General features: G+C 41.7%; 2 protein-coding genes across 9 annotated transcripts in view; one reads left to right on the forward strand and one right to left on the reverse strand.

The window, feature by feature from the left end:
* The first annotated feature begins 995 nt into the window (after window positions 1-995).
* LOC111973410 (5'-nucleotidase-like) lies at window positions 996-20,026 on the forward strand. Its single transcript, XM_024000779.3, has 9 exons — window positions 996-1,377; window positions 9,142-9,364; window positions 9,852-10,040; window positions 11,033-11,230; window positions 15,011-15,165; window positions 15,258-15,366; window positions 15,559-15,708; window positions 15,925-16,125; window positions 16,534-20,026. Exons 1-9 carry the CDS (start codon window positions 1,045-1,047, stop codon window positions 16,698-16,700), a joined length of 1,725 nt encoding a protein of 574 aa, XP_023856547.1. The 5' UTR covers window positions 996-1,044; the 3' UTR covers window positions 16,701-20,026.
* The window catches only part of LOC111973408 (sorting nexin-14), a 32,380-nt gene continuing 26,652 nt past the window's right edge, over window positions 17,994-23,721 (reverse strand). For 7 of the 8 annotated variants that reach the window (XM_024000765.2, XM_024000763.2, XM_024000770.2 and 4 more), the window contains 6 exons: window positions 22,265-22,388; window positions 19,681-19,845; window positions 19,312-19,407; window positions 18,446-18,537; window positions 18,290-18,346; window positions 17,994-18,151 (listed from right to left, as the gene is read on the reverse strand). In XM_024000765.2, coding sequence (XP_023856533.1) covers window positions 18,107-18,151; window positions 18,290-18,346; window positions 18,446-18,537; window positions 19,312-19,407; window positions 19,681-19,845; window positions 22,265-22,388 — 579 coding nt within the window. In that variant the 3' untranslated portion in view covers window positions 17,994-18,106. The remainder of the gene's footprint in view (window positions 18,152-18,289; window positions 18,347-18,445; window positions 18,538-19,311; window positions 19,408-19,680; window positions 19,846-22,264; window positions 22,389-23,721) is intronic. The other variant, XM_024000767.2, reaches the window with a different exon arrangement.

Below are 23,721 nucleotides of genomic sequence, written 5' to 3' on the forward strand. Positions count from 1 at the left end.
GCTAAAAGAGAATATTCCATATAACCAATTCTAAAGAGTCAAGTACCATTCTGAGTCAGTGGCCCAGTCTCCTTTGTGGTCAAACTGACTGATGGTCGATTCATGCACAGACACCAGGACCACATTCGCCTGCGTTATGACAAAGAAAATGGCATGTTTTCCGACGGAACAGCTGCGGGTGGTAGTATACAAGTGAAAACCCCACAGGAAACAGTTCATGAGGAACAGGGGCATTCAGTGATTCTTGCAGAGGGTGATGGACTTCCTCTAACAAACACCCAACAAGCTCCTGTGCCCTCAGACCCAGCTCCACTGGGACACGCCTTACCTTACTCTCTTACTCTTGTTGCACACCAGGAGTAGTGCGCAGATCACAGCGTAGTCACGAGCGTCCTGAAAGACTAACTCTGTAGTTGAGACGACGAGGCTTGTGGTGTTAGTGTTTGTTTGGAACAGCAGACTTAGTTGAAAATAAATAAGGACTGTCAATTTTTGTTTATTTCCATTTACAGTAACACTAGCAGAAGTTCTAAAATGTTGAAAAGAAAACACTGATGTGGTTCACTTGTTAATCATATGTTCTTTTCTCACAGGGGGATTGAAATTAAGGGGGGAGAAGTGTTATAGTGTGGACATTATATAAATAATTACATTGAATATGTTATTGTACTTACCTGCAATATAGTATGATTACTATTCATGTGTTCATGGTTATTATTGGCATTGGCCTTGACCTTTCCCATTTGATGATGTCATCACCCAGAGTTGTACCTGTTCAATGCGATGGTTGAGTGGGCTGTATCACTTTGCTGTGTTTGTGCATGGCTGTACGCCTTTTATTTATTAGGTTGAAAGTAATATTGAATTGCGTGTGGGCATTCCTTGTCAAGTTACTGGACACTGTAAACACATAAACCAACCCAAGCCATGTAATGTATATGCTACGATTGGAGAAGAACACCCCTTCTTGTGTCCACGCCTTCTGGTGCAGTCAATGTACGGGTGAACTTCTGTGTTCTAATACAGTGCGCTGTCAACGACAGGATGGGAGTGAGTGAGTCTATGAAGGGTCTTCTATTCTACCTCTGCATCTGTAGTCATGTTTCTACTGTGGAAGCGTGGGAACTCACCCTGCTTCATACCAACGACGTCCACGCAAGGGTTGAGGAAACGAGCAACAGTTACGGCAAATGCACCAAGCCTCCGTGTTTTGCTGGTGTGGCAAGGAGGTTTACGAAAATACAGGAGATCCGGAGCCGGGAGAAGAACGTGATGCTGCTGGATGCAGGCGACCAATTTCAGGGAACCGTTTGGTTTAATGTATATAAGGGAGCCGAGGCTGCTTATTTTATGAATAAACTTGGCTACGATGCGATGGTAAGCAGTTTACATCATTCCAGTAGAATATTAATGTGGGCGACTGTATCATTTCATAACGGAGGGTGCTCTCTGGGTGACCACATTTTAAAATACCCAAATGCGTGACAACAGGATGATTTGGCACGACATTCTCCGGACACTATCACTATTTCAAAATAGGCCATCATCACTGTCAATCGTGAATGATAATTCTAAACGTTTTACCCTCATGGGAATATCTGAATTTAGAATTTCTGAGCAAATTGGAGCAGATGGTTTTAAACGTCCAGTATTTTGTTTAAATAAAAGCACATTCTGCTTAGTGACGCGCGCTGTTATGTTTTGGCCATATATATTATTATATAAATATTTTTTTTACTATTCAGCTATCTAGCTAACCATCCTAAAATCTCATAACAAAATGAGGTGGTGTTTTTGGTGTAACAGTAACGTTATACTACGCTGTGATGTTTGTATCCGATATGTAGAATACTAATGAATCATTATGATCTTCCAAGACATTGATTCAGCTTTGATCAAACTTTACTAAAGGACCACTGTTGTGAGAAGTGGCGGTGCGACGCTACCCCTGCTCCGCTGTATTGAACGAGCTAATTGAAGCGCACCAAGAATAGCCTACTCAAATACGTCGGGCAAAATTTGGCGACGTAGAATCTTGACCACATGTGTATCTGGTTTATGAAAATCTGGAAATATGTGTCCAAGGAAACATTTCTGGTTGGTGTAAGGGAATGTAAAACAGTTAGGAAATTATCCTTTTTAAAACGGGATTGAGTGAAGTAGCGGAGAATATGCTACCCTCACAAGTTTGAAGAAATTACCTTATACACTATCTTTCAGTTACTTACTTGGTAGCTCTTCGTCACAAGCACGCGTTGTGTAAGTATTATTGTTAGGCCTAACTGTCCTCTCCAAGCGTTGCCTGAATTTAGCCGAAAGGATTTGAGAAATGTGATATGATAGGCCTATGATATTGTCTGGCCTACCTCTCCTCTTGCACTATGCAGAATATCAGATCTCAACAACGATTGGAAAAATCTCCAACACAGCCTTTCTTAAAGTATGGGTCGCGACGTGTCAGAGTAAATGTATAATTATTTAGTGAATTGATTTGGCCAAGTGCAACCGCGGTCTCTGTTCAGTGCGCTCACTGCTTAGCAGCGGTCTCTGCTCAGTTTGGCAGCTGCCGGTGTGCTTCGCGGTTTACCAGATCTTTTTCTGAAGTTTTCTTGACGTTCACTCGATGACACAAGCTGCAGCGCTGTCGTTTAACAGCAGGTGATGCGCTGTCAGCCACTGACTTGTCATTCCCACTCGCCAAATGGACTCATGCTAGCAACAAGTTCTGACTGAGCTCAATCGTCACGAAAAGCCAATACACCGATGAGTTCCTCTCTTTCATACAAACTTTGAGAATTAACGAGGAGCTCCCTCAATGTGATTTGTGCGGGGAAGTCTTTAGTAACTTAATTTTATAAAAGGTGATGATAAGCATAAATAAGGGAGTACTATCTCAGTGGTATTTGTGAGTTTCTCTTTCAAACAATCCCCTGGCCTTGTACACAGCTAATAGCTAACGTTAGGCAAAGCAAGTTAGCTAGCTACTGATAGTTCAACCCTAAGTAACAGTACAGATGAAAAATTATCAGGCCTACTGTACATCTTACTGTAGAAATGATTATTGGAAACAAGTCTAGGTTGGAACCGTTGCTGTCAAAATACAAGTCATTTTTATTCTGAACTGGAATAAACTGATTGAAGCAAGATACTTTTTGAGGCAAACACAGTTCTGGGTTGTTCATCTACAGCAGGAAGCTGTCTCCTGCCTAACTGAGAAAGCACTAACGTTAGATGTTCTGGTCCTGTTTGGCTCCACATACCTATGTCAGTCAGGGTTCTCAACATTACCAGTACCACATCCTTATGATATATTTAAGCAATATATGGCCAATATGTGGTATATGGCCCATATACAATATGTGGTATATGGCCAATATGCTATGGCTAAGTGTAACGGATGTGAAATGGCTAGCTAGTAGCGGTAGTGCGCGCTAATAGCGTTTCAATCGGTTATGTCACTCGCTTTGAGAACTTGAAGTAGTGGTTCCCCTTGCTCTGCAAGGGCCGCGGCTTTTGTGGAGCGATGGGTAACGATGCTTCGTGGGTGACTGTTGTTGATGTGTGCAGAGGGTCCCTGGTTCGCGCCCGGGTCGGGGCGAGGGGACGGACTAAAGTTAAACTGCTACATAAGGGCTGTTCTCAAACACGACAGTGTCTGGATACAGCCCGTAGCCATTTATTGGCCATATACCACAAACCCCCGAGGTGCCGTATTGCTATTATAAACTGGTTACCAATGTAATTAGAGCAGTAAAAATACATGTTTTGTCATACCCGTGGTATATGGTCTGATATACCACAGCTGTCAGCCAATCAGCATTCAGCACTCGAACCACCCAGTTTATAAATATTTTTATAAGCGCAATGTGACTGCAAGAGACGGGTTGGAATGTTGAATGAAATACGGGACAAATTGACCTCTTTATTGTTTTTTCTTGCTGAACAAACTTGCATTAGTAGTAATTTAAGGAAACACTTGTTTTGAAAAACTGAGTTGATTTTATCATTCTTTTTGTGAGTACATTTCTCAGTAGCTAATTATACAGCCCTCTGTATTTATCTGCTGTTGGCCTACTCGGTCCAAGTTTCATGTTTGTACTGAGGAAAATACAATTTGACAGGACTGTGTTAAATGACGGCTGCCATTTTGGTCTCAGAACGTTGATGAATTGTTCAGGAATCGCTTGGGAAATGATTTACGATTCACATGCTGTAATATGTTTTTATATTTTGTATTCATTATTTTTTGTGGAATTCAATTTGTTGATAAAATGTTTGATTGTGGGATGCGGGACAAAGGGCCAAAATGAGGGAATGTCTTACACAAGTCGAGAGAAGTGGTCACCCGTGGTACTGGTCTTTGAGCTTTACACGCTTTTTATAATATTAGACCTTTAAAACATTGTAAACATATTTTCCCCATACAATATTGCATGATGGTAAGGCTAGGATATATTTTCATGTTTTTTTCCAATCATACTGTATCTAAGACAGTTAACTAGTGGAGATCAATTAGCACTTTTAACCAACTAAACTCTTAGACCCAGTGCAGTCAACTGCGATGTGTTTTATACATATTTCCACACTATGAGGTTGGAATAATATTGTGAAAATGATGGTAATCCCCTTTCAGTGTAAGAGCTGTTTGAAAAGGCTGCCTGAAATTTCTGGCAGTTTTGGTGGGATGGAGTTTTGGCCATCCATGGCGACATCACCATGCGGTAAATCAGTTAACAGACAAATAAAAAAGAGTTATAAACCCCTACCAATAAAAGCAAATTTTCAGTTTTTCCCTCCCCACTCAGACCACTGCCAGACAGTCCGAGCAAAATTCTTGCTTGAGAAATTGCCCTTTGCTAAGAAGCTATTTTTGTTTATTTTAGACCATTTTAATTGAAAACAATCACTGTAAGGTACTTAATTTTTACCAAGAAATGATTTAATAATGACATAAAAACAGCTGCATTGGACCTTTTTGTCATGATTTTAAAATTGAGCATCATTATTTCTAAACTCAGCAAATAAAGAAACGTCCCTTTTTCAGGACCGTGTCTTAAAGATAATTCTTAAAAATCCAAATAACTTCACAGATCTTCATTGTAAAGGGTTTAAACACTGTTTCCCATGCTTGTTCAACGAACCATAAACAATTAATGAACATGCACCTGTGGAGCGGCCGTTAAGACGCTTACAGACGGTAAGCAATTAAGGTCACAGTTATGAAAACTTAGGACACTAAAGAGGCCTTTCTACTAACTCTGAAAAACACCAAAAGAAAGATGCCCAGGGTCCCTGCTCATCTGCGTGAACATGCCTCAGGCATGCTGCAAGGAGGCATGAGGACTGCAGATGTGGCCAGGGCAATAAATTGCCATGTCCGTACTGTGAGACGCCTAAGACAGCGCTACAGGGAGACAGGACAGACATCGTCCTCGCAGTGGCAGACCACGTGTAACAACACCTGCACAGGATTGGTACATCCAAACGTCACACCTGCGGGACAGGTACAGGATGGCAACAACTGCCCGAGTTACACCAGGAACGCACAATCCCTCCATCAGTTATCAGACTTTCCGCAATATGCTGAGAGAGGCTGGACTCAAGGATTGATAATGTGTCCCCCCACTGTTCAGGGACACATTATTCCATTTCTGTTAGTCACATGTCTGTGGAACTTGTTCAGTTTAAGTCTCAGTTGTTGAATCTTGTTATGTTCATACAAATATTTACACATGTTAAGTTTGCTGAAAATAAACACAGTTGACAGTGAGAGGACATTTCTTTTTTGCTGAGTTTATATAGTCAGGGATTCCCAACCCAGAGCTATCCTCCTGTAGGTTTTTTGCTCCAACTCCAGTTGAGTTTATCAACCAGCTAATTATTAGAATCAGGTGTGCTTAATTAGGGTTGGAGTAAAAACCTAGGTTGCGTTCCAAACATTTAAAAGACACCCCCTATCCCCTCAGCCCTCAAATTAAGTGGACACTTACTTCTGATGACGTTTGACGAGTATACACCGCTCGCAAGGGGCGAGGGAGGAAGGAAGGAATTATTTTTAAATGGACCACTCTTGGCTGGAAATTCGTCACTCATTCATCCCTCTGATTGTGTTTTCAGCCACTGGAAACTTTAAAAAATTAAAAAATTAAAACATTTGCCTTTATTTAACCAGGTAGCCAAGTGGAGAACAAGTTCTCATTTACAATTGCAACCTGGCCAAGATAAAGCAAAGCAGTTCGACACATACAACAACACAGAGTTACACATGGAGTAAAACAAACATACAGTCAATAATACAGTACAAAAATAAGTCTATATACAATGTGAGCAAATGAGGTGAGATAAGGGAGGTAAAGGCAAAAAAAGACCATGGTGGCTAAGTAAATACAATATAGCAAGTAAAACACTGGAATGGTAGATTTGCAGTGGAAGAATGTGCAAAGTAGAAATAGAAATAATGGGGTGCAAAGGAGCTAAATAAATAAATAAATACAGTAGGGAAAGAGGTAGTTGTTTGGGCTAAATTATAGATGGGCTATGTACAAGTGCAGTAATCTGTGAGCTGCTCTGACAGCTGGTGCTTAAAGCTAGTGAGGGAGATAAGTGTTTCCAGTTTCAGAGATTTTTGTAGTTCGTCCAGTCATTGGCAGCAGAGAACTGGAAGGAGAGGCGGCCAAAGGAGGAATTGGCTTTGGGGGTGACCAGAGAGATATTCCTGCTGGAGCGCGTTGCTGCACGTGGGTGCTGCTATGGTGACCAGCGAGCTGAGATAAGGGGACTCTACCTAGCAGGTAGATGACCTGGAGCCAGTGGGTTTGGCGACGAGTATGAAGCGAGGGCCAGCCAACGAGAGCGTACAGGTCGCAGGGTGGGTAGTATATGGGGCTTGGTGACAAAACGGATGGCCTGTGATAGACGGCATCCAATTTGTTGAGTAGGGTGTTGGAGGCTATTTTGTAATGACATCGCCGAAGTCGAGGATCGGTAGGATGGTCAGTTTTACGAGGGTATGTTTGGCAGCATGACTGAAGGATGCTTGTGTTGCGAAATAGGAAGCCAATTCTAGATTTAACTTTGGATTGGAGATGTTTGATGTGAGTCTGGAAGGAGAGTTTACAGTCTAACCAGACACCTAGGTATTTGTAGTTGTCCACATATTCTAAGTCAGAACCGTCCAGAGTAGTGATGCTGGACGGGCGGGCAGGTGCAGGCAGCGATCGGTTGAAGAGCATGCATTTAGTTTTCTTGTATTTAAGAGCAGTTGGAGGCCACGGAAGGAGAGTTGTATGGCATTGAAGCTCGTCTGGAGGGTTGTTAACACAGTGTCCAAAGAAGGGCCAGAAGTATACAGAATGGTGTCGTCTGCGTAGAGGTGGATCAGAGACTCACAGCAGCAAGAGCGACATCATTGATGTATACAGAGAAGAGAGTCAGACCAAGAATTGAACCTGTGGCACCCCATAGAGACTGCCAGAGGCCCGGACAACAGGCCCTCCAATTGACACACTGAACTCTATCAGAGAAGTAGTTGGGGTACCAGGCGAGGCAATCATTGAGAAACCAAGGCTGTTGAGTCTGCCGATGAGATGTGGTCATGACAGAGTCGAAAGCCTTGGCCAGGTCAATGAATATGGCTGCACAGTATGTTCTTATCGATGGCGGTTAAGACATCGTTTAGGACCTTGAGCGTGGCTGAGGTGCACCATGACCAGCACTGAAACCAGTATGCATAGCGGAGAAGGTGCGGTGGGATTCGAAATGGTCGGGTAATCTGTTTGGTGACTTAGGTTTCGAAGACCTTAGAAAGGCAGGGTAGGATAGATATAGGTCTGTCTACAGCTGCACCATCGAGAGCATCCTGACCGGTTGCATCACCGCCTGGAATGACAACTGCTCGGCATCTGGACCGTAAGGCGCTACAGAGGGTAATGCGTACGGCCCAGTACATCACTGGGGCCAAGCTTCCTGCCACCCAAGACCTATATAATAGGTGGTGTCAGAGGAAAGCCCATAAAATGATCAGAAACTCCAGTCACCCACGTCATAGACTGTTTCTCTGAACTGCGACGTCAAGTGGTACCGGAGCGCCAAGTCTAGGAACAAAAGGCCCCTTAACAGCTTCTAACCCCAAGCCATAAGACTGCTGAACAGTTAATCAAATGGCCACCAAACTATGTACATTGACCCCCCCCCCCCCCCCCATTTGTTTTGTACACTGCTGCTGGCTCAAAGTTTATTATCTATGCACAGTCATTTTCACCCCTATCTACATGTGACAAATTACCTCAACTAACCTGTACCCCAGCACACTGACTTGGTTACAGTACCCCCTATATAGCCTTGTTATTGTTATTTTATTGTTACTTTTTTTACATTTATTATTTTTTACTTTAGTTTATTTGGTAAATATTTTCTTAACTCTTCTTGAACTGCACTGTTGATTAAGAACTGCACTGTTGATTAAGGGCTTGTAAGTAAGCATTTCACGGTAAGGTCTACACTTGTTGTATTCGGCGTATGTGACAAAGTTTGATTTGATTTAATTATCAGGTAGAACAGAAAACCAGCAGGCTCTGGACCTCCATAGGGTAAGAGTTCAGTACCCTGCCCTATAGAGTGCACTACGTTTGACCAGGGCCCTTTTTGTTAAAAGTAGTACACTGTAAAGAGAATAAGAAAAGGGTGCCATTTGGGATGCACCTTGGTGTATAGAGACATATTTTCCGTAGGGTCTTTAGGGATAGGGTACTCCGCGGTGTATTAATCTGTGACGTACAAGGGACAAGTAGTCTGGAGCAAGGTGTCAATGTAGTGGACAAGACTAGTCCAGACAAAGGTCTTCAATTCTCAGTGTGACACTGGCTGGGAATAATTGAAGCCATATTCATAATATGATCAGGAAGCCTACCCCAGGAGGACGCTAATTAGTCATGTATAAAACAAATAACAGATTTTTTTTTCTTTCCATCAGTTGTTGGTGGACATGCACTTACGTAGCAATTAGATGAAGAAAAACATTAGATAAACTCATCTAAAATGGACTTGGCAGCACAACAACACCAGAACAGTATGGTTGGTTGAACATTGTTGTTAATCGGAAAATGTTGTGATTGACCTTTGCCTTTGTTTGTAACTTTATAGGCTCTGGGGAATCATGAGTTTGACAATAACGTGGAGGGACTTATCAAGCCATTTCTCCAGGAGGTGAATTGCACAGTCCTCAGTGCTAACATCAAAGCAGATGACACACTTTCGCCACGCATCAGCGGTCTTTATTTCCCATATAAGATATTTGATGTCGGCTCTCAGAAAGTGGGCGTGGTTGGATACACTTCAAAGGAAACACCTGCCCTGTCACAAACGGGTACAATTATGTTTTGACTTGATTAAGGTTTTGCTTGAAGTTTTAGCTTTTCTACATCCCCCCCTCTCTTAATGTATCTTCCTTTTATTCTCCCTCTATTCAGCTTCATATTCATGCATTCGCTCCTCTCCTCCTACTTTCGTCACAATAATCCATATTGATCGCTCTGTCCCGGTTGCTTCGTGTTTGCTCCCAATATTTACACTATGATTTTAATAATGCCTTCATCTAGATCAGGGTTTCTCAAACTCGGTCGTCGGGACCGCAAGCGGTGCACGTTTTGTTTTTTGCCCTAGCACTACACAGCTGATTCAAATAATGAACTAATCGCCAAGCTTTGATCATTTGAATCAGCTGTCTAGTGTTAGGGGGGGAAAAAAACGTGCACCACTTGGGGTCCTGAGGACCGAGTTTGGGAAACGCTGCCCCAGATACATTTGAATAATTTCCCTGATATAAAATGTATTTTTGTTCCATTCTGCTGCAGGACCTAACTTAGTGTTTGAGGATGAGATTGATGCCCTTCAGCCTCAGGTCGACAAACTCATCACCCTGGGGGTCAACAAGATCATCGCCCTCGGTCACTCTGGCTTCGTTACGGACAAAGAAATAGCCAGAAGGGTGAAGGGTGTGGATGTGGTCATTGGAGGACACAGCAACACATTTCTGTACACAGGTACGGTATGCATTGTTTACCACAGACTACTTTTGTTTAATATTTACAATCATAGTAATTTCATCTGCCAGCCAGGGCTCTCTCTGAGCTTTGGTTACAATCATAGGAGAGATTGTATTTCATCCGAACGAACACCTTCATCTTTTTAACTGTCATAAGTTTTTGTAAGGAATTGTGGAACCTACAGTTGATTCCCGAACTGAACATGCATGTGTCCAACCAATGCACATACATTCTGCCTTCAGTCCTGAAGGAAAAAGGCTTACTAATAGCTCAACCAACAACCACACCATGCTGTTTTTGCCACACAGGCAGTATATTACTTTATGCCTCAGCAGCTCTTGGTCTGTGATTTGAGGCCATCCACATCCTTAATTAGTGCAATATCAAAAAGCTGGAACAATGAGTATCTGCCACCTGTCTTACCTGATGCCGATCCTGGCCTTTTGTTTTGTGTGCGTCCCAAATGGCACTCCCTACAAAGAGATTAGGGTGCATTTTGGGATGTAGCCCCAGTTAGCTTGTGCTGTGCTGAGATTTTTCCACAACAGCAGCCATGATTCATATTGTTTAGAATCAGTGTACTGGCTGGTTCCCATGCTTGCAAGTTCAGTACCTATGCTATGCTGTTTATTTTAAAGAGGACTCTGTGATGGCTATAAGGATTCCCTTTGATGTGAGGCCTACACTTTAGAACAGTTCACTAAACCACAAACAGTAAGCCCTGTGTTCAGTAATTCTGGCTGTAAATCAGTGTAGTTCAGGCTGATGTGGTGGGAAAGTAAGAACATAAGAATCCAAGAAGTCTATGGCCTGGATTCATTCCATTATACAGCAGCTGATTGAAACCCAGTCTATCTTAATGCATTCATACAGTTATTTAGGCGTTGTTTAATTGCTAGGCTGTTTTCTTAAGCATGATTACAATGCAACTGATGATTGATATAGAAAACATTCATTAATTCCATTGTTTACATTCACTGTTTCGATAGGAGAGAAACCTTCCTCTGAGGTTCCGGCAGGTCCTTACCCCGTCATGGTGAAATCAGAGGATGGGCGTGACGTCCCTGTGGTGCAGGCCTTTGCTTTTGGGAAATATCTGGGTTACCTCAAGGTGACATTTGATGAGGCTGGCAATGTGGTCCAGTCCACAGGCAACCCCATCCTGCTGGACAGCTCTGTACCAGAGGGTGAGTACAGTACTACTGAGTAACATGAGGTGAAGTTGCCAGTAAGTGTGTCTAAAATGGCACCCTATTCTCTACAGTCCACTACTTTTGAACAGAGCCCTATAGGCCCTTATCAAAAGTAGTATAGGAAATAGGGTTGCCATTTCAGACCTACACAGTGAAATGGACTTCCGATTGCATCAACAGTGCTGCTGTTATTTATATCACTTGTGACGTAAGTGTGAAAATAACAAGTTTGGTTTTCTTGACTCAGGACAGTATCACCATGCTATACAATGTTTTGTTTGTAATCATTTGAATGTCTGGTGGAGAACACTACTGAACATTACTGTGGACACATACCATCGTTGACCTTCTACTTCAGGCTTATATTTACTAATTCAATGAGAATGTGTTTCACTGTGTCTTAAGCATGAGTTCACTGTTACCAATCTGCTATTTATTAGAACTTTAACGTGAAGACTGGAATGGAAAAAAACTTGAGTACTTTAAATGAAATTATGGGCCGAAAGACAAATTCAATTCCATCTTCCATCGAATCAGATGGCTTATTCATCACAAAACCATTTGATGTTGCCAATTATTTTAATGATTATTTCATTGGCAAAGTGGGCAAACTTAGGCAGGAAAAGCCCATGACAAACAGTGAGCAATTATATTCATGTATAAAAAAAAAAGAAGCAGTGCAAGTTTGAATTGTGTGGGAGAGGTGGACAAATTATTAACGATCAATAATGACAAACCTCCTGGCATTGACAACTTAGATGGAAAGCTACGGAGGATGGTAGCTGACTCTATAGCCACTCCTATCTGTCATATCTTTAATCTGAGCCTAGTGGAAAGTCTTTGTCATCAAGCCTGGCGGGAATTCAAAGTAATTCCGCAAACCCAAGAGTGGTAAAACGGCCTTGACTGGTTCTAACAGCAGACCTATAAGCTTGCTGCCAGCTCTTAGAAAACTGTTGGAAAAAATGGATGGTGTTTGACCAAATACAATGCTATTTCTCTGTAAACAAATTAACAGACTTTCAGCATGCTTATAGAGAAGAGCACTCCACATGTACTGCACTGACACAAATTACTGATTGAAAGAAATTGCTAAGAAGATTGGGAGCTGTACTGTTAGATTTCAGTGCAGCCTTTGATATTATTGACCATAACCTGTTGAGAACTTAAGTGCTTTGGCTTTTCAACCTCCGCTCTGAATCCACGATATGGCAATCTATCTAATAGAACTCAAAGGGTTTTCTTTAATGGAAGCGTCTCTAATGTCAAGCATGTAAAGTGTGGTGTACCGCAGGGCAGCTCTCTAGGCCCTCTACGCTTTTCTATTTTTACCAATGACCTGGCATTAAACAAAGCATGTGTGTCCGTGTATGCTGATGATTCAACCATATATGCATCTGCAACCACAGCTAATGAAGTCACTGAAACCCTTAGGAGTTGCAATCTGTTTTGGAATGGGTGGCCAGGAATAAACTGGTCCTGAACATCTCTAAAACTAAGAGCATTGTATTTGGTACAAATCATTCCTTAAGTGCTAGACCTTAGCTGAATCTGGTAATGAATGGTGTGGCTGTTGAGCAAGTTGAGGAGACTACAATCCAAGGTAACGCCAAGTAATTTAAACTGTCATGGTCAAAACATATAGATTCAAAGGTTGCATAGATGGGGAGAGGTCTAGCCGTAATAAAGAGATGCTCTGCTTTTTTGACACAACACTCCAAAAAGCAAGTTCTGCAGGCTCCAGTTTTGTCTAATCTTGATTGTCCAGTGCTGCAAGGAAAGACATAGTTAAGATGCAGCTGGCCCAGAACCGAGCGGCATGTGTTGCTCTTAATTGTAATCAGAGGGCTAATATTAATACTATGCATGCCAGTCTCTCTCTTGGCTAAGAGTTGAGGAGAGACTGACTGCATCTCTTCTTCTTATAACATGTTGAAAATCCCAAATTGTTTGCATAGTCAATTTACACATAGCTCTGACACACACCTATCCCACCAGACATGCCACAAGGGGTCTTTTCATAGTCCCCAAATCCAGAACAAATTCAAGAAAACGTACAGTATTATATAGAGCCCTTATTGCATGGAACCTCCTTCCATCTCATATTGCTCAAATAAACAAACCTGGTTTAAAAAAGATAAAGCAACACCTCGCGGCCCAACGCCTCTCCCTTATTTGACCTAGATAGTTTGTGTGTATGCATTGATATGTAGGCTACATGTGCCTTTTTTTTTATGTAGTTCTGTCCATGAGCTGTTCTTGTCTAATCTGTATTATGTTTTGTGTGGACCCCAGGAAGAGTAGCTGCTACTTTTGCAACAGCTAATGGGGATCCTAATAAAATACCTTTGACATTAAAGTAGAAATTGTGCACCAATATTGAATTTTAAAAGCCTGTTCTGTTAAATGAAGTGCACTTTAATATAGACACATGGAGAATTCAATAAATATTTTTAATATGAATAAAGGCTTGCTAAAGTGCCAAAATTCAGCATCTGTCAAACCTGTCACTTATAGGAAGATTTTAATCCACTGTCTCCAAGTTTCACCATCATTGTAAAGCCCTAGTTATTTATTTTCTTCAACAGTCACTTCTGAAGATCATTATTTATTTAATGTGATTAGTGATTCATTTACATCTGTCCCTTATTTTAAGGTGAAATGAACTCTCGTTTTAAAAAGGTGAAACTATTCCATTGAACATCGAATAGTCAAATCAGAGTAAAAGCAGGTGAGCAAGTTCTACTCTTTTTGGCCATTTTCTGGTGGAAAACTGAGCGGGTCAAGCATAACACGTCAACCTAGTTACCCAGCTAGCACAGTGGATCTGGGCCGATTCCGGGTGAGAGTCAGACTCGGCCGACGTCATGTGGCCTGAGTCTGGGCTGCCTTCGGCAGTATTACTTTGTGCAAGGCAATTGATAAGCATTAATTTTGTGGCTGGAGCCTCCCGAGTGGGGGAGCGGTCTAAGACACTGCATCGCAGTGCAAACTGCGTTGCCACAGATGCTAGTTCGATACCCGTGCCAGCCACGACCGGGAGACCCATGAGGCAACGCACAATTGGCCCAGAGTCGTCCGAGTTAGGGGAGGGTTTGGCCGGCCGGGATGTCCTTGTCCCATCGTGCTGTAGCGACTCCTGTGGTGGGTCAGGCGCACGCACGCTGACACGGTCACCAGGTGTACGGTGTTTCTTCCGACATACTTTTTCTTTTGGGTGGATGGGTATAATTTGTATGCATAAAATGTATAATAGTAATTTAGTATACAGTCACTTAAATTTGCATCGGGCCGCTTCTGGGGGAATTCTGGTAAGATGCCGGCAAAGTTGACTGAATTCCAGTAGATGGAAATGGCCCGATGTACTTGGGCCGATTCTGGGCAGTCATTCATTTTGATTCCGGGCCAAGTGCAACACCCAATTCTGGGATGACTCAATCAGTTCCAGCCCCCCAGAAGAGGTCTAGTTTTGGACTGAATTTTTACATTTCTTTTAGTTTTTTTTCCATTGCTAGCTGGGTACCCGTAGGCTAGAAATGTTTTAAATCTGTCTGTTTTGTGAAGCTTGCATTCAATTGCCACTCCCTGTTGCACACAAGCTTCCACTTTATTTGGCACTTACAATAGTCATTTTATTTAACCTCTTGAGATGGGGAAAACATGTCATTTTAAAATGTTCATCATGACCGAATGTTAAATTGAGGTGAAATCAAGTTACACTTCTCAAAAGGCACTGAATCAACCCAGTAATTGCATATGATTTCCTCTTGTCAGACCCCAGTATTCTTGCTGACGTAAACGAGTGGAAAAAGGCCCTGGCAAATTACTCCTCCCAGTATGTGGGGGAGACCCTGGTGTATCTCAATGGAACGTTTGAAGAGTGCAGGTTCCGAGAGTGCAACTTGGGAAACCTAATCTGCGACGCTATGGTGAGTTAATAGTACCCAGGACAGCTACCCAAACCTGGTACCTTTTCGGTCAGTCTGTAGCCTACTGATGAAATCCTGTTATTTTGCTGTAGGTACACCACAACATTAAATATGCAGATGAGCTTCAGTGGAACCATGTCAGCTCCTGCATCGTCCAAGGGGGATCAATACGGTCATCCATAGATGAACGCAGCCGAAATGGTGAGTGTATGCCTTTTTATGGGGCTGTTTCCCGGACACAGATTAAGCTTAGTCCTGGACAATAGCAGAAAATTCAATGGAGATTCTCCATTGAGCCTGTGTTTTTTGTTGTCCAGGAAACTAGCCTTGTGTGTTTGCCATTTCTGGGTTTTTTCCCTCAATGTGGAAACTGAGTGAAATCTATTTTGTTAGGTTCCATCACGATGGAAGACCTGATTGCTGTGTTGCCGTTTGGAGGCACCTATGATCTGGTGCAGCTGAAGGGCTCCACTCTGAGGAAAGCTTTTGAGCACTCTGTCAGGAGATATGGAGGGAGCACAGGGGAATTCCTTCAAGTATCAGGTATCAGTCTGTTTCATTTTCATTGGTAAAGAGGGTCATAATGTGACCTAAACCAGTTGACATCCGGTACTTGTCTCCAGCTATCTAGCCCCAAGAACCTGTGCACCTACATTGAATGTACTATTGTTTTGCTTTTCCCTCTTAGTCAAACTACATGGAGAGGAATGAGGACAAGTGTTTTGGACTGACTTTATTTCACTCCTATAATCTCAATAGGATTCCATGTAGAGTATGATATGTCAAGGCCCCCAGGGGAACGTGCCAGGAGTATCAGTGTGATCTGTACGAACTGCCGGGTGCCCGTCTATGAGCCACTGGACGACAGCAGACTATACAAGGTGGTCCTGCCCTCCTACCTGGTGGAAGGAGGAGACGGATTCTCCATGATCAAAGAGGAGAAGCTAAAACACGACAGTGGTGAGCTCACAGAATTGAATAGATTAGAACACTAAGGGTGCCATTGGAGACAACCAATTCCCTGTATAGTGCACCAGGATTGGGGTCAATTCAGAAAGTAAACCAAATTCTACATTTTCCTCAAAGCATTAAGAGAGAATTGAAGTTGGAATTTCAGCGTCCTTCCTGAATTGTCTGCAATCTGAAATGTAATTGACCCCAACCCTGTAGTCCACTAAATAAGGAATAGGCCAGGGTGCCTTTTGGGACGCAGATAATGTATCTCTAGGGATGAGCGCCTTTCTGCAGACTCATATGAACAGGAACGCCTTGAGCATTTTCTGTTGCACTGTGGTTGCACAACTATTACTTAGCCAACAACTTATCTGGTAACTGGTTCATGGGGGTTGAAAATAGTTTCTCTTACAGGTGACATGGACATTTCGGTGGTGGCCAGCTACATTACTGAGAGGAAGAAGGTGCATCCAGCTGTAGAAGGACGTATCAAGATTTCCAACTCAAATTCAGGAGGATCTGGACACACAACTCTGTTAATCCTGATAGGGCTGGTGATGGCTCTGTCTAGGAGCCTATGAGATCCCTGCCTGCAACGCTAGCTCGCCATTGGATGTGTTCTTCTCAGCATCCAAGGGAAGAGCTCAACTCTAGTTAGACTAACTAGAGTACAAATTTGAAGGACATTGGTGAAATATCCATTAACAAGCCGCTTAGATATTTCTATGTAAATTACACACTGGACTCCTCTAGACAGGTTTTGCTTTGTCAAGTCTCATGTACAGTAACTGCTGTCACGCTCTTGCTCAGAAATTCTGTTTATATAATAGTAGTGCAAACTTCCGCAGAGATGGAAACAGATGACCACTGCCTGTTTTAATGTGTGCACTGGGCAGAGTATGCTTGCTTAACCAGCATTAGTTTATGGGAGAAGATATACAAACAACGAGCTCTGTTTTAAAGCTCTTTGGGACCAGAGAGGTATCTTGAAAGGAGATAAACGAGTTGGTGATCAACCTTGTGTAAATATTTATGGTATTCTTTACAGGGCAAATTAGCGACTTTTTTATGGTCATGAATGCTATAAAATCTGATTAGAACTTTACTAAAGTTGGTTAGCTTGTTTCAAATCCCCCTCTGTTAATTCTAGAGAAATACATTGAGAACCAAAGAGGTCATGTAAATAGCCTATGTGAAATGTAATGTTTTATATTTGGCTTCGTTGTGATATTGAAATAAGCTTGATAGCAGTACATTTAGCCAGATGTGTCAATGTTTGTCTAGCAGATATCTCTGATCTTGAACTGGCTCATGAAAAAAAGTACAATGCCTCATTCCATCTAATGTAGCATTTCAAAAAGGAAACCATATGAAGTGACTCAATTGTGTGAGGGATGTGGCTTTGCTGCTCTCACCATTGATCAGAACTGTTTCAAGGCAGAGTAGTATTCTGAGGAAAAGGAACTCAACCTCCCACAGGCTTTATTCTTTACAGGTGCAAGCCATTCATCTCCACCCACCGCTTGCACCAGTGGACTGGGAATGCACGTGGTATTACCATGGAAAGTATCTCCTTTCCACAGAGAAACAAGATTCCAAGGGAGGGCAGATGGAAATGTATTAGGACACAACCTCAATTTAGAAAACTGAGAAGCTGACTTGGATGTGAGAAACTAAACATGCCCCTAACCACAGGTCTAAGCTCAGATTATTGCTCCAGCCTCCATCTCTGCTGTAAAAATACACAAATTAAACCATAGTTACCATACAAAACACATACAGTCTGGATAACCATCATCTCACGAAGGGAAGACCTCTTACATTGACGCAGCAGTCAGCAAGGAATTATTTAAGCCAGATAAAATATGACCACCTTGTAAAATCAATAAATATACTTTATTATTGTACATTGGAATGTTGATAAGATCCCAGAGACATTGGAATTTGCACTGCACTTTCGTTCCAGGGAAGGGAAGCGTGCTGTTATCTACATCCACTGGTTACTATCGGCCGATGGCTCTCTCTGTCCCTGCTGAATAGACAACATTGTCACGGTATCCGCAGGAAGGTACAAAAACTACATCCTGGTACCTTCCTACTTTATAAATAAGCGTGTCTAAATAGTTTGGAAAAGACATGGTTGGCTTGTATCCGATTCTTAGGAATTTACCTTGCCGAGCTCTGGAAACAGTTCTTCGACAGCAATATCCATCAGAACGTACGTCATCTGAGGGGCAGAGGACAGAAACAAGAGAGAAAACAGATAATGCACCATGAGACCTTGGCTGCAGAGAAAATTGTCTCCTTGTTTGGCTTTCAGCTTTACCTGCTTGTTAAGAAGTGGCTGCTGAAAACCTTCAAAGAGAAGCCTGATGCCCTCGTATTTGGCCTCCTGTCCGATGCACTTTTCCACAAAGTCTATGAGGTGAAAAGACAAAGACATCAATACAGTACAACTGAGGCCCACTTTATCCATAAAAACTCAACTATACCTTGGCAGGTGATTCCATCAAATTATTATTACTATTTCCATGGATGATGCCATTGCACTTGTTCAACATGCAGCGTTTCTGCCAGGACATGCTTTCAAAAGTAGGACCAGGCTTCCAGAGATTAGAATGAAACCGATAAATCAGGGAGTGTTCACCAGACACAGGTTGTGTCCCAAAATGGCATCCAATTCCCTTTATAGTGCACTACTTTTGACTAGGGGCATATGCACAGGCAATGGGACTTATTGATATGATGAAATGGAAAATATCTGGGCTTGGAGAAAACTATTCTCTGTGTCTGGATGTCATTTGTCAATACAATGTAACAAAACGGAACTTGCTCGGTGGCTAATGAACTGTAGTTAAGACATGAATCCATCATGCTGAGAGCTAGATATCTTGTGTAGAGAGTGCATACTGGATCTGTGCAACAGTTGGAAGCAGATGAATATAGCAAAAGAATACTAGAGAACATATCAGTTGTCAGCCAATGCTTGGTAGCCTGAGTTCCAGTCTGTTTGTATAATAACAATTTGGTGGGTGCTTATATTTTCTTATTTCACGCATGTGTGAATTGGAAATGTTTTTTGCATATCCCAACTCCCCCCGAGACACCGTCGGCGAGTGCCAGTCTGTTTCTGCTATCATACCAACTCCTTGTCATATCATGCCATGACCAGGCTAAAAGCTTGGGTCGAACCTGGCAAATAATTCATCATCTCTTCGAATGCCTTCTTGGCTCTTCTCTGCTTGTCTCCTGTAGCGAGTTCCTCACTGGTCTCACAGAACACAGCATCTAAGATTGGGCAGAAAACATCATGAGTCTGGGAGAAGTGGATCAAGGCAAGGCAATTCCAGAACATAATGGACAGGAATTCACAACAACAACATAGTGAGATTGGCTAAGCACTGAAGTGGAACAGCAACATCTACAGTGATTGTGTGTATTGCCCTAAAACCCTTTGATGGAGCCTTAGGAAGGAAATAGGAGGGGTCGGGGAAGAAAAACAGTCAAAAGGTTTATAAAGGGGGAAACATTACTGAAGCAAAACGCACACATTCACCGTACCTCTGAGCATGGTGACGAGAGAGACGACATGGTGTTCCTGCAGGATTATGTCCCGTTTGTGCTGGATGTAGTTATCCATGTAGGCCTCCAGCGTGTTCTTGAACAAGATCCGTCCCCCTGACAGGATGTGGTGCAACCAGTCTGGCATGTGGAACACCACTCGACCTGTCAGTCAAACAATCATTTCGTTACATGAGCAGTTGTCACAAACACAGCACCAAACACAATGAGAAGAATCATGGCTGGGCAATAGGTGGCTACAACTAGCGCTGTGACGGTCACAATTCTGTTTGTACACTTGCTTGCATGAATATGGTTCTTAATAAAAGCTATTTTAAAAAAGCCATTACACTTTGTTATTATCATCATTCCATTTCATTATTATTATTAAGGTTACTTATAAATATGAATCACCAAATTAAGAAATGCCAGGTTGGAGTGTCGCATTTTCGTATTGACAACGTTAATGGAGACAAAATAAATATATGCCTACTTTGTCCTTGTGTTGGCTTTTCTGCATACCATTTATTTTTATATACAGATCCTATTTTGATGCACAAAACGATTCAAATAAAGCCGATGGGTTTCCTCACGCTTTTTCCGAAATATTCGCATTACGTCACAAACCCTGCTGCTGTCATTAGATGGCATTGGCATATGTTCTTCAGAGAGAGGATGCCGTAATGAGAAAAATGAGGTAGCCTAAGCTACAGAAAGTCAAATCAATCAAAGCAAATAGGCCTTTTACAAGATTAAATCATGACAGGAGTATTTGATTTTTATTAAAAGAGAGAGTTCAGATGGGCTACTTGAGGAAACTTTCTGAATGGGCATATAGGCCTATAGAGAGAATCAGCGAACTCACACGCACACCCCTGTTAAAGCACCTGCCACCTGTCTTTATATCTTTTAAAAAACAAAAACAATTGCAATAATAAATACACGCAACATAGCCTATTTATCATTGGGGGGGAAAGTACTGGAAAGGTGAAGGTAAAAAAAAACATTACTAAGAAGCCCAGCTGGGCACTTTCCTACATTTGACATTTACAAGAAGCAGGCTAGGTACTTCTATGTGTGCTCAGGCGCCCACGCTCCGTCAACATTAACAGGACAGAGAAACCAGACAAATGCTCATTGCTCACATGGTGCACGTAAACGATGGCATGAAATCAACCAAAACTTTATTCTGTAGCAGGTTGTGAACTCTGCAAACAACATTTCCACTCCAAGAATGAAATTACTGTAATTAATACATGTATTAACAGAAATTAATGTAACCAAATGACAGGGATTAATAGTAAATTGCCGGTTTTACAAACGGTTGGCTACCACATGGGCATTCATAAAAGTGCATTGCGGGCAAAACTGTATAGCTTAGGCTACTATTCTACTCTGCAGGGATAGGATGGCAGCATTTTTTTGTCGTCTCGCTTAGGTTGGCATATCAGCCAGGACCGGGGCTGATCAGCGTTGATTAGTCTATAAATTAAATAAAGATTGTTATTATATCATACCAGGTTGGAGAGGATTGGCGCATTGTCAATTTTTTTGCACAACATTAGCGCATTCTAGGCCTCAGAGCCAGATTAATCTTGGCAACTGCTGTTCAATAACTAATGAATAGTCAAACACAAACCTTTTTTAAAAGACACGATTTATTTATTTACTAGCAAACAACAAATACGTGCAATGTATAACAAGAAAGTCCACAAATCAAGCAATTGTTTGACTGAAGTGTCATAGCCTATAATGCTGTACACTCCTGCTCATCTAGTGATTAGCTGCTGTAGCATCAAAGGACAGATGGAAATAGGAGATGTAAAACGTTTAATAGACATACTAAGTTACAGAAACAATTCCTTATAATCAATAGTAAACACTCCCGCTATTAGGTCAAGTGTATCTACATCTCCTTTGCACCCCAGTATCTCTACTTGCACATTCATCTCCTGCACATCTACCATTCCAGTGTTTAATTGATATATTGTAATTACTTCGCCACCATGGCCTATTTATTGCCTTACCTCTTTTATCCTACCTCATTTGCACTCACTGTATACAGACTTTCTGTTTTCTTTTTTTCTACTGTATTATTGACTGCATGTTTTGTTTATTCCATGTGTAACTCTGTGTTGTTGTCAAATTGCTATGCTTTATCTTGGCCAGGTCGCAGTTGGAAATGAGAACTTGTTCTCAACTAGCCTACCTGGTTAAATAAAGGTGAAATACAAAATAAACATGAAAATAAAGTTCATTAAAAGATTTTTAAAATCCTAAAATGAATGTAGGCCTAAATAAAATGTTTAGACTTATTTTACTGTCATGTTGGACTTCATTCTTTACCGTCAGTTACACGGTTATTCAATTACAGTCACAAGCCTACCTACAACCTTCATATCATTACATGTACTGTAGTGGCCATCACTGGCAATACTAAAACCCTCCATATTCTTTCACTAGATTCACTTCTAATGACAGCCGTATTATGCTCAAGATGTTTGTGTTATTTGTGTGACTACCATATTTCAAATCATGGTTCAGTCACAAGGGACTACTTCTTCCCTGGTGCCTGGTCACTTACCCATGAACATCATGTAGTCATACATCCCTTCCACTGAGATCACCTCCATAAAGCAGTTCCGGTTGTGTTTCTTCTCCAGGCCCTCAGGCAGGTTAGCGTTGTTTTTGTACAGGTCAGTGAATAGCTAGGGAGATAGGAATCTTTTATATTCACGAGAAATTAAAGACTACAAAACACACAACTCAGTCTTTCAAGGAAGCTCAGAGTGAGTCAAACCAGTCAGTTAAAGCAGTTTCTAACTAACAGTCTGACACTTACTTGATCATTTAAATCTGAGATTTTTACATGCAACATTTCCATGGAATATGTTCTTTCAAAAGTGCTAAACCCTGGAATGACCGGAACATTCTCTCATTTTGGTTAGTGGAAGGAACATGCAAATATTCATCATTGTGACTGAAATGAGCACATCCTGTCAAAGGGCAGGGCTAAGTATTTGACACTGTGACAAAAATGTTTTTTTTTTTTAAACGGAAGACACTAAAATATTTGGTTCCAGCATTCATCGTGGGGTCATTTGTAAAAACGCCTGAGAGTTAAGAGAAATGGTTTTAATTTATTAGTTGGGGTCAAGGCCAATGCTCCTTCAAATGTTTTTCGGCACTGAGCAAATTTCAGGTCTGCAAGCTTGTATGTTGTGAAAATGCAGTGCAACTTCCAGCGTTCGTTTACTGTGAACACTGAGGCTGTACCCACTTTAAGTTAGTTCCAGACAGAGGTCAAGTAGGCTACTGTGGCTATTTGATCATAATGTAGGCCTATCAGAAGGGCCTACCATCAAAAACAATGGAGTAAATTCATCCCATAACATTTTAACACAGAAATAGCTGTTCTATCATTCAGCCTACAGTAGCAGGCAATGTTTGGTGTTCAATGTAGGCCCACATTCCAGGACACTTTTGAAAAAAACATGTAGGGCTTGACATTAACCTGTTTATGCAGTTGTCCTTTAGACAAGGAAGGTGACTGAAAATTAAACACTTTACAAAATAAAATGTATTCTTGTTCCCATATCATTATTATAGAGAATCAAAACTATTATGCTACACTTTGCCTATTGGCTACTTAGCTTATTCAAGCCTGTCTCAAAATACAACACTGCCCCTTTAAGACAAGAAAAAGCTTTTTACCTGACTCACTTTTCAAAGATGCTCTTGTAGGAAGCAATCACTCCCCCATTGCTGACTACAAATTATCTATAACTAGGCTAATAACTCCCTAACTAGCAAAGGATATGAACAAATGTGCACATGTGGCTACATGCAGCTCTCGCTTTGATCTCAAAACAAGCCTTAGAGGGAACATTGGTCAAGGTTGTCCACTGAAGCAGGACACATCCCTAGATATATCTGAGATTGATGGGATGGATGTATACAATCAGTGTTCACTGTGAAGTGTGTACGTGTGTACGTGGTCCCAGGGCAAATGGGGAGTTTTGCACCATTGGCACGCACAGT

The sequence above is a fragment of the Salvelinus sp. IW2-2015 genome, linkage group LG14 (assembly GCF_002910315.2).
Source record: "Salvelinus sp. IW2-2015 linkage group LG14, ASM291031v2, whole genome shotgun sequence".
NCBI classification, from domain to species: domain Eukaryota; kingdom Metazoa; phylum Chordata; class Actinopteri; order Salmoniformes; family Salmonidae; genus Salvelinus; species Salvelinus sp. IW2-2015.

Coding starts and splice junctions, on each gene's coding strand:
- LOC111973410 (XM_024000779.3), top strand. CDS start 1,045: ATGGGAGTGAGTGAGTCTATGAAGGGTCTTCTATTCTACCTCTGCATC. Junction 1,378..9,141: donor AACTTGGCTACGATGCGATG/GTAAGCAGTTTA, acceptor GTAACTTTATAG/GCTCTGGGGAATCATGAGTT. Junction 9,365..9,851: donor ACCTGCCCTGTCACAAACGG/GTACAATTATGT, acceptor ATTCTGCTGCAG/GACCTAACTTAGTGTTTGAG.